At 40.6% G+C, this 11,596-nt stretch overlaps 1 protein-coding gene across 1 annotated transcript; it reads left to right on the plus strand.

Moving 5' to 3' along the window:
- Window positions 1–1,614: 1,614 nt before the first annotated feature.
- LOC147895703 (xyloglucan endotransglucosylase protein 8-like) lies at window positions 1,615–3,111 on the plus strand. Its single transcript, XM_087382328.1, has 4 exons — window positions 1,615–1,860; window positions 2,069–2,169; window positions 2,337–2,530; window positions 2,621–3,111. The coding sequence occupies exons 1-4, from the start codon at window positions 1,695–1,697 to the stop codon at window positions 3,006–3,008; spliced, it is 849 nt and encodes a 282-aa protein (XP_087238454.1). The 5' UTR covers window positions 1,615–1,694; the 3' UTR covers window positions 3,009–3,111.
- Window positions 3,112–11,596: the final 8,485 nt, after the last annotated feature.

The raw sequence follows: 11,596 nt of genomic DNA on the forward strand, positions 1-11,596 counted from the left end.
TGTCAGGTAGCAATCTGTCTACCCAAACCTCTCACACACCTTACCAGAATTTTCTTTACAAGAATAACGATCTATTGTCAGAGTGAGAAACCACATCGTGAAGTTCGTCATGGTGTGAGAGATATTATTTTTTAAAGTTCACGAACCGATATATAATGGTGAGGATCAAAGGGCATGCATTGATAGAGGATATGCATGCACTTTGATGTTGATGAGTGTATATAATGTTGAAGGTTCATTTTGATAACAATTGGCTGCTCTTAGTGTGCTTAGTTGTGACAACCTAAGTGGTTACAAAAATTTATTCCTTACGTATTCATTAGATAAGCCATCTTCAATAGTTTTAATCAATTTAGTTTACCACAATTGATAGTGTTAGTGGCATACTCTGTGTGCTAGAATTAGTGGTTAGTCTCACTTCTTAAAGACTTTGTCTTATGTCCTCGAGCTATGTTCCTAACTATTGTATTCCACTTTCATGTCTCTTGGTAAGCATTTGTAGCGCCTTTGACTTTGAGAGTGGTAGTACCACTCACACATATTGCTATTATTGTTTTTTCTCCACTAAAAGATCCTATTTGATTAGTAAAATTTCTCAAAACTTTCGGATTTATAAATAAAACCTTAAATTTTATTTCTTGAAATGAAAGGTAGCCTATGATTCTAACTTTGAGACCCAACAGAGCGGGTCTCTAACCCGTCGTAGAGAGGTCATTCTAAATCCCTAAACAAAGACAAGGACAAGTGGCTTTAGATCGACAGACATTGATTGGTCACAACACTTGGACCAATCATGCAGCCCAAAAAAATAAATTGTACTTTTCCCATCTCCAAAGCATTTGCAAAGCAGAGCCATCACTCAGGGAGGCCAAGAATACACACTGACGCTTGCACAACCTAGGGATGGTAAGCGTGGCATTAGAGTTTAGGAGGAATGTTTTCTCTCGGGCACAACTCAGGGATGGTAAGCGTGGCATTAGAGTTTAGGAGGAATGTTTTCTCTCGAGCACCGATATAGGGGATGAGTCATGAGGTTCAAACGAGCAAGTGGCGCAAACACCGGAGAGGCACGTTATAGAGTAAAGAAGCTGGGGGTTTGGAGAGCTTCGAGGCAGCAAACCGGCAAGGCTGTAACTGGAACGAACGCTTCATGAAATGCTCGGCGGGTGATGCTCATTCCTGCAGCGGCTACAGGCGTTAAACACGAGCTACGAGCAGCTGCTCTTGGAAACGGTGGCCTACATGCACCTCAACATGTATCGCTCGCTCGGCGCTCAATGCTGCCTTGTTTGTATCGGAATTCGGCTCTCTACACATGCTACTATATCTCTATTGTGTGCTTTGCGCCTCTCGCTCTTAGCGCTGTAACCGACCAATAACACAAAGAGAGCCAGCTTGAACCTCCTTCCCACGTGGACGTTCCGTATTCGTCAACACTTGCAAACTCCGGCTTGCAGTATTCTGAATTTGATTCGGTAAGCATATGGGACTTTGTGACGCGTGCCAGCAGATCTCCTCTTCCACGTTGACGGCCAACATCTTGCCACGACAACAGCACGTCCGGTTATAAATTCTTCGCCATCTTCTACTGTTCACCCTTCGGTTCTTCTCTGCAGTATTCGTCCATAGCCATTGCGATTGTCATTGCCATTGCCGTTGCCCTTCTTGCCCTTGTTAATACTTCCATCGCCATTATGCTCGGACCCTTCCTCTTCTCCTTCCTCTTCCTTTCCCTCCCCCTCCCCTCGCTCTGTTCGAATTCCAACTTCGTTGATAGTTTCGTAGTCAATTGGGCTCCCTCCAACGTCAAGTTCGTTGGCGCCGGAGATGAGCTTCAACTTGTGCTCGATCAATCTACAGGTTCTCCTCCCATCTTTCTTTGTAAAACAGCGGGAAATGTTGGTGTGCCTTTTTGCCATCGCGTCCTAGAACGGGCTCTTGCAATGTTGTGTTTGTTGTAGTAGTATAATACTGTAAGGAGATAGCAGCTCTATCTGTCGCATTCTTTTAGAGCATAGTTCTTGCATCGCTAGGTCATTTCCAACTTTTGGTATGGCTGCTCTTTCAGGATCTGGTTTCGCTTCGAAGGACAAGTACTTGTTTGGCAACATTGACATGCAAATTAAGCTTATACCAGGCGACTCGGCAGGCACTGTTACAGCTTACTACGTACGTTTCTGCCAATTCTAAGCAACATTTATAGACGAACGAGAGAGAGAGTCTTAGGAGACTCGGAGAGACAGAGAGAGAGAGAGAGAGAGCGAGCGCGCAGCTAGCTCTAAAGTTTCTGGCGACCGCCTCCATAGTCTGTTGACCATTGCCTTGTCGGTGGGCAGCTTTCCTCCGAAACGTCTAACCATGATGAACTTGACTTCGAATTTCTCGGCAATTCTACGGGCGAGCCTTATATCCTTCAAACAAACGTTTTCTCCAACGGCATTGGGGAGCGAGAGCAGCGTATTTACCTCTGGTTCGACCCCAGTGCTGATTTTCACACGTACTCCGTATCGTGGAGCAAGCAACGCATTCTGTAAGTGCTGTACATGAAATGCAATTTCACCATATGACGCATATCGGGATTTTCGATTTGACTGACAGGATTTGCGCCTCGTTGTTGCAGGTTTTTCGTTGACGGAATTCCCATTCGCGTATTTTCCAACAACGAAGCTGTTGGAGTTCCGTACCTCAATAAACAGCCTGTGGGCGTCTTCTCTAGCATATGGAATGGCGACAACTGGGCTACCCGAGGAGGAATAGTGAAAATTAACTGGACGCATAGTCCTTTTATTGCATCTTACCGTAACTTTCAAGCCAATGCTTGCATTGCGACGGTGTCCGCGGCTCCCTGCACAATAGCTACGGCGAACAACCATATTACAGCGAATTCTCTGGATTCCGCCGAGCTCGGAAAGTTACAGTGGGTGCAGAAAAATTATATGATTTACGATTATTGCGCTGATCGCGCGAGGTATCCCGTGGCTCCTGCGGAATGTAATAGGGAGGTGTAGCGCTTCTAGCAGCAATGAGCAATTGCACAGAAAGTTGATGCCTTTGTAAGGACGGTGTACATAGACGATTTTTCAGTCGATTAGTCACATGCACATTTTGCAAAACATTATCAACAGTGTAACGACAGTATCCATGGCTGAAAGAACATGGATGGAATAAAACTTCATGAAGTATCACTTGCTTCCGGGTGTCGACAATAAGAATACGAATATACCACAGCTTTTTCCCTTATTAACATGTGGATTGAGGTGGGGTTGAGGCATGCAATTTGTGGTTGTCTAGAGGTTACGCTCAACTACATTTTATAAGGAACTATCATTTCTTACTATATTATCCAAAGGTCCATTAGTTTTATCAATATCTATGATGTCCAAACAAACATACCTCTAGAACGTGAATATGCCTAGGATAACTTTTCCACAACTAAGTTACAACCTCTTTTTAGTTGTCTATTATCTCTCTATTATTATGTGTTCATGTCTTAACTTAATTAGGTTTTTTGTTTATGTTTAGACTGAGAGAGATATTTATCACCACTTTTCTTTTTGTTAGGAGCCTGTATACTTTTAGTTTTTCATCCTTTAAATTACCTCCTATTTATGCTTTATTCTAAACGACATTTTGTACTCAAGGTTGTAGTGATGCATGTTAGATTGGTCCATGATCTATGTTTTTGCTTTTATGTTATAGCCTTTTCAGATATTGGATGATTCTTACGTATTTGGTTTACCACTTGGATTTCTTGTCCACTTACAATGTTATATTAGAACATTGGTTGTCATCTTGCACATGATGTATTTATTTCTTTCATCTAGTTAAGTTTTTCCTCAGTTTTTCATGTTTTAGTCTTTTGGATATAATGGTTAGATGTCAACTTGTCGTGTCCTCTTGTTGCTTTTATCACCATTTAACTTTTGTTTCCATTATTATGCTTTCATTCATGCTCTTGCCATGCTAATCCTATTTTTATCTACTATATCATTGTTTTGAGTCTTCTTTCCTTGCTCTGTAAACAAGGAAACAATCGGAAGAGCTTTTATGGATACTCGCTATCGAATTCCAATTGATAATCCATTCGTTGTTTGGAACATATATTTAAGTCTGCCATGTTTACCATTTTCACTAACATCACAACAACACAAAGCACCCACAGACGTGCACACAGACACATTTCCTTAACTATTAAAAAAACTTACGGGCGTGTCTTTGTGTGTCTATTTGTGCGTTTATTTGCCCGCATCTATAGGTGCGTCTATATAACAGACATACGCACCTATAGACGTGCTTTTACATGCTCTGTAAAATTTTTAAAAAAAATAGAAAGATGCGTACATAGACGCGCTTATAGACGCTCTATAGCATCTTTTTTTTAAAATAAAAACAGAATTTTGTGTGGTTCAACAGAATGCTGTGTATGTTATGTATGCTATGTGGTTACAGGAATCCCATTTCTACATTGTGCAATTCAATTCTTACAGCCAACTGCATTTTAATTAGCATGATTCCAAGCACGTCTATAGCCGATGATTACAATTCCAAATAAAACATTACAACTCCAAAACGTTTAGTTCACAAGGCATTCATTGATAGAATGTTGCACAAGGAAATTGAAAGCCAAAAAAATAAAAGGAGTGTATATTAATTCATAGCCCAAAGAATGCTTATATATACATATAGCATGAAGCCAAGCCACGTCCTGTGGCTTTAAGTACAAAAAATAAGAGGAGTATATATACAAGAGAGGCACGAAGCCAAACCAACGGCTTTAAGTACAAAAAAGAGTAGCTAGCACTACTTCTACGGCTAATCTAAGTTCTCTGCATCCTCGCTCCCTTCTTCACTCCCTTCTTCCTCATCTTCTTCCTCCTAATCAGCCCTAGGGCCCTGTAAATGAGGGACAACACGTATCAATGTATGAAAAATCAAATATTTATTTATAATAATAACATTATTAATTACTTTTAAATACCTGAGGGGCGCTCCAGTAACCCGGATATACTCCTCCTCAGTAATCAACCTATCATCATAGAAGTGCCTCCATAAATCTCCTCTGTAATGGTGGCAGTGGTAGGCTATCTCGACAAGAGTAGGTTACTTGCCCACGATATCAAGCTACAAGATGACACAATTTGCGGAGGGGTTAGTACAAAGAAACAACCTCCTAAATAAACCACATAAACACTATATAATTTGAGATTGATACTTACAAATGGGCCTCCCATAATTCAACACCCCCTGCTCTAAAATGCACGTTTCCATATTGCTCCATTTGGATCCTTCGTGTCTCCATGTGCTACAGATTGGGGTCTGCCTTTGCTGCCTTCATTACTTTCTTCCATTCACGCTTGTGAGTAGTGTGGGGCTAGCCCTTTTGTGGTTGACCTCCCTCTCTCCTGGCAATCTTGGCTAGTGCCTGCCTCTTAAGCAAAGATCTTTTATTGGCAAGTATCATAACAATCTTTGACTTGGCCCATTTATCTATCAACTAAACATTAGGGGGATTAGGATACCTAGAGCAAACAGCAGCGAGGGTCTCATCAACCAACTTTTATGGCTGGTCTTTGTAGTGAATAAAGCAATCTCTATAGTTGTTAGCAATTACAGAGTGCATGAAGGCCATGATGTCCTTCCCCCGTGCATCCATCAAGATGCCTCCACTCTGAGTAATGTCATAGAAGATCGTACCATCACCCTCTGGCATGTCTGCATCATTCGAATCATCCCCACCCCCACCATGAACCCCCCCAAAGCACTGTGCCACTCCCTGCTACTACGCCTGTTGCCCTGTCATGTCGAGCTAGTACACTAGCCACTCGTAGCTGGAGAAGTGACTCTCAATTGCATGGGAGTACATTGGCCACTCGTAGCTGGAGAAGCGACTCTCGACTGCATGGGAGTATGCTGGCGGCTCTGCGAGGCAAAAGGGCCTCCTAACCGCAGGGGGGAGAAGGGGCTCGGCTCTTTAGCCTGTTGGGTTGTCTCGACTCCACTTGGGTAATCTCAGCTAGTGTGGGATTGGGGTGGTTTGGAATCTGTACTGCCGACTCCTGGGGGGTGTTTAGAGTACCCATCATGTATGTGTATAACTCCCCAGGAGTGGGAGGGTGCCCCAAAATGTTATATAACTCTCGAAAGATGCCATCCCGAAGATTAGCTGAAACTGAAGAGCTTCCTGTCCACATGATGAATTGAAGAAAAGAAAAGAAGAAGATTACCATCGAGCATGCCCTCTTTCCATCATGCAAAAGAAAAAATAGAGTGACAACCTGACATTGAGCAAGCATTGATAGACTCCTGCATCCTTTGAATTAGAGTGACAGAAGTCTGTATCTACTTGCTCAATGTCAGGCTATTGAAGCTTCATGCAGGGAAAAAGAGAGAAGGAAAGAGAGGAGAAAAGAGAGGAAAAGAGAGGTAAAAAGAGAAGGAAAGAGACGAGAAAAGAGAGGAGAAAAGAGAGGAAAAGAGAGGAAAAGAGAGGTAAAAAGATAGGAGAAAAAAGAGAGAAAAAGAGAGGATAAAAGAGATTAAAAGAGATTTAAAGGAGAAAAGAGAGGAAAAGAGATGAAAAGAGAGAAAAAGAGAGAAAGTGAAAAAAGAAAAAGTGAGGATAAAAGAGAAAAAAAGAGAGAAGGAAAGAGAGGAAAAGAGAGTTGAAAAAAGAGAGAAAAAGAGAGGAGATGAGAGAGAAAAAGAGAGGAGAAAAGAGAGGAAAAGAGACGAAAAGAGAGAGAAAGAGAGAAAGTGAAAAGACAATTCCTCATGATAAACAAGAGAATGAAAGAAAGGAGAGGAAAATAGAGGAAAAGAGAGGAGAAAAAAGAGAGAAAAAGAGAGGAGATAAGAGAGTAAAAGAGAGGAGGAAAGAGACGAAAAGAGAGGATAAGAGAGTGAAGGAAAAAGAGAGAAAAAGTGAGGATAAAAGAGAGAAAAAGAGAGAAGGAAAGAGAGGAGAAAAATGAGCGAAAAAGAGAGGAGTTAAGAGAGAAAAAGAGATGAAAAGAGACAAAAAGAGAGAAGGAAAGAGAGGATAAAAGAGAGAAGGAAAAAGAGAGAAAAAGTGAGGATAAAAGAGAGAAGGAAAGAGATGAGAAAAGAGAGGAAAATAGAGGAAAAGAGAGGAGAAAAAAGAGAGGTGATAAGAGAGAAAAAGAGAGGAGAAAAGAGGTGGAAAGAGAGGAGAAAAGAGAGGAAAAGAGATGAGAAAAAAGAGAGAAAAAGAGAGGAGATAAGAGAGGAAAAGAGATGAAAAGAGAGGAGAAAAAAGAGAGAAAAAAAGAGGAGATAAGAGAGAAAAAGAGAGGAAAAAAGAGAAGGAAAGAGAGGTGAAAATAGAGGAAAAGAGGAGGGAAAAGAGAGGAATAAAGAGGACAAAAGACACTGAAAAAGAATGCTCCATCATGCATGCCCTCTTTCTTTATCTCGCCCTCATGCTTCAGTCCAATTTTCCTCTTTCTTGGACCCACCCTCATGCAATCACTTATTTCCATCATTCATGCAATCCCTTATTTCCTCATGAATGCTTAAGGGAAAGAGAAGGGAAAGGGGAAGGGGAAGGGAAAGAGAAGGAAAAGGAAGGGGAAGGGGAAGGGGAAGGGGAAAGGGAAAGGGAAGAACACATAGGAAAAACTGTTGTAGCATGTCTATAGACGTGTCTATAGGTGCGGCTGTCTATTTTTCTAAAAATTAGATGCACTGTTTGATGCATCTATAGATGCACTCCGACAGACGCCTTTTTAAAAGAAGTTGAAAAGGACATGTGCCTGATCCCAAAAAGAACAACACTAGTACCAAAAACATCCCTTCCCTGCATACAACAAAGGACGAGAATCCAAAGAGAGCAACCTCCAAAGAAGACCAACCACCAAGAGACTTACCTTGGATAGAGGTATGGAAGCTTCTTGTCCTTCTTCAAAGCTACTTCTCTTTCTTCTCTTCCTTGTTCACCCTCTTCTCTTGTATGCTTGGGGATGACTGTGTAAGCCTAGAGACAAGTGTGTGTGCTTGGAGATAAGTGTGGATGCCTGGAGCTATGTCTAGTAATAGGAAAGCAAGCCGTGCGACGCTAAAAGTATGTGAAGGAAAGCAAGCGCACTAAAAGTAGGTTCAAAAATCAGCTCGCAATCTGCATGTCTAAAAGTGCATCTAAATGTGCGTCTATCAGTGCAGCTACACTATGTTTTAGATGCACCTATAGATGTGTTCCACAGTACAAACGCAGTGTCAGACGTGCTTTTAGATGCTACACAGAGTTTTGACATTTACAACTCATGCAAGAACACATTTTTTGGGTTGTTTATTTGTAGGATGTCTTCATCTTCAATAACTAGCTATCCACCATCGTGAAATGTGGCTAGAGCAAAAAATCAAATGCATGTGATCGATGTCAAGGAAACATGTATCGTGCACGTAGAATTACACTCAATCACGTCTCAAAATATGGAGAATGGGATGTGACCGTAAACATGGTAAGTGTTAAAGAGTTAAGGTTGATTGAGATACCTATGGGTGTTCTGTGTTTGATATATGATCCTTTTTTAATTTGATACAGGATGTAGTGCCACATCTGCATATGTTGCCCTATGCTCATCGTGAGGAGGCGAAGCGTCGGCGATATGAGGTGGGATCTTCAGGAGGGACCGTTACAGATGCATGGAGTGATGGTGATAGTAGCCCTCCGCAATTACCTCATGAGGCCGTGGAGGAGGAGGTGCTTGATGATATGGTATGGGATTCCTCAAGAGATATGGCAAGGCAACATGTGACCTCTCTTGGAGGATTAGATTACAAGCGCATTTATGCATGCATCAATGATTGCAAGAGCAAATTTTTTGGGTTGTTTATTTGTAGGATGTCTTCATCTTCAACAAGTAGCTCCAGTGAGAATGAATCCCTCCATATCCACCATCGCGAAATATGGTTGGAGCAAAAAAACAAATGTATGTGTGATCAATGTCGAGGAAACATGTATCATGCATGTAGAATTACACTCAATCATGTCTCAAAGTATGGAGAATGGGATGCGACCGTAAATATGGTAAGTGTTAAAGAGTTAAGGTTGATTTAGATGCTTAGGGGTGTTCATGTGTTTGAGTTATGATCCTGTTTTAATTTGATATAGGATGCAGTGCCACACCCACATATATTTATGAGTTTCTTGTTGATGTGGATAGCTCTCTCCCATGACTATGGAGAGATGATGAAGACCTAAAGATGACCTCTATTGTGCCTCAAGGGAAAGGACACAGCAAAGTGATAGACACAGAGTTACTTAATAATATCAACCTCTATTGCATGCTTAATAGTGATGTGATGAAAAGATGGGTGACAAGATATGAGGATGCAAAGGCAAGAATACAAGAAGAAAGGGCCCTCTTTCGTACACACCACGGATCTCGTGTGCCATACCCTCAATATCTAAGAGCACTTCCAAAGGATATTCATGTAGATTGGCTACTTGATGAAATGGAGAGAGTAGAGAGAGACGAGGGGATGCATATCACAATGGAAGAATGGGAGTATGCTAGGGGATGCATGAGCAAGGTTAATATATAGAATGCTATGCATAAGTTAGAAGCTTTCAATAATTTAGATTGCTTATTTAATTGTTTTTGTCTTGGTGTAGTGTACTATGTTCAATGCTATATGGTGTGAGGGCAAGCATTTTTGAACACAATGGATTGATGATAAGAGAAACACACAAGATTGCGGCATCATTACTAGCCTTGAGGGAGCCAATGGAGCCATGGATGATTATTGTGGCATAATCCAAGATATTATTAAGCTTGATTTTCGACGTTTCTTTGTGTATGTTTTGGATGTAAAGTGGCTTAAGGATGTAGTGGAAAGAGGCCCTAATGCAACAATCAAACGCCATGCAAGTGGCTTTGTAACTATTGACTCCACAAAGTTTTGGCCAAGTAAGAAGGACACACTAGTACTACCGCAACAATGTGAACATGTATTGTACACATATATAAAAATACTCACTTTTAAATATTTGATGCCTTCGATGCAAGAAAAATAACATGATTGTATTTGTGTTTGAATTAGGTTGTCTATCAACCAATGGTGGATAATAATAGATGGTGGCATGTCATACCTATTACGCCACATTCCAAAGTAATGTATAGTACATTTACTGATATGGAGCATATGGAGGATGATCATGGCCATGAAGGTGATGATGACCGTGATACGAGAGAGGAGGATGATCATGAGATAGGAGATACAGATATTGAGGCCATTACCCATGAGTATGAGCCTACCATTGGTGATGCTGATTTCGATGAGCACATGAGTAGCACAAGTAGTAGTGGGTTGAATGTATTTGTAGATCTCAACACTGATTTGGATTTTGAAGTAGATATCTCATTGAGGATGAGATTGAACCGTAGCCCATCATTGATATTGGCAAAACTATTTTACATATTGTCTCATTCTCCTCACCTCACCTCAATTTTTGTATATGTGGCATGGGTTTGCAAAAAAGCATTGATATTTTTGTTAAAATTATGTGCTTTGGTAATCATGGGCAATGTTTGGAATGCATTGATGTACATTTATCAGGCTGCCCCAAAATCTCACTTTCTATATTCTCTATTTTGTGTCTAAATCCAGGTCTAATTAACAGTGTAGACATGTTGGTTGACATGCTAATAAATGTGCTAATAGATGCGTTATTAGAAGCACTATTAGATGTGTTAATAGATGCGCTAATAGCCGTGCTATTAGATGCACTATGTGCATGATTTGGAAATTTCTTAGACCTGGACATGGCAAGGGAGAGCACAATAGTGCAAGGGCCATTGTAAATAGAATGTTGACTCATAAAAATAAAAAGCAAGGTGGTGCAAAGCTATAACGTGCTAGTGATATTATGACATTCCTACATGCTAGCATAAAATGGAGGCTCACACTTTATATCTCCTAAAAGGCAGAGATTTTGAATGCTTTTTCTAGGAAGTTAAAGAGCAAAATGTGAATAGAGATGTCTTATGGAGCTATGATTCTAGACATTTCTAACACTCTTTTCCTTCATTTTGTTAATGGGTACTCTTCAACACTTAGCACCACTTAGATCATGCTACTATAATGCATGCTTTCAAGGTGTGTGGAAGATGTGTTCTAACAAAGCACCCCTTTCACATTGGGAACATATCACACTAGAGTGATTGTCATGTTTATGAACCTTCAATCAAAGATGCAACATATCAAGTTCACCATGATGTGTTGAGCAATGCTCTTGAAATTTGTGATGTTGTTGTGATCCTTCGAGCGATTGTGATGTTGGTGATCCTTCAAAGTTCAAGAAAAGATGTAACATATGAAGTTCATCATAATACATTGAGCAATTCTCTTGATATAGGAGACAAGATTTTGTGGTCAATGATGAGGTTCAAAATATTGATGAGCATGCTAGTTCTACTCCATCTAAAGTGCACTATTGTCAAGCATATGACTAATCATACTTTAAAGAATGGATGGAATAATGTTATTGAACAAAATTCACACTTTGAGAAAGGGTTATACTACCAAGAGCTAAGAGATTTGATGTTCAAATTGCTCGATCAAATCCTAAAGGATC

The sequence above is a fragment of the Dipteris shenzhenensis genome, chromosome 12, assembly GCF_047967505.1.
Source record: "Dipteris shenzhenensis isolate YYH24624 ecotype China chromosome 12, Dip_SZ_1.0, whole genome shotgun sequence".
Classification (NCBI taxonomy): domain Eukaryota; kingdom Viridiplantae; phylum Streptophyta; class Polypodiopsida; order Gleicheniales; family Dipteridaceae; genus Dipteris; species Dipteris shenzhenensis.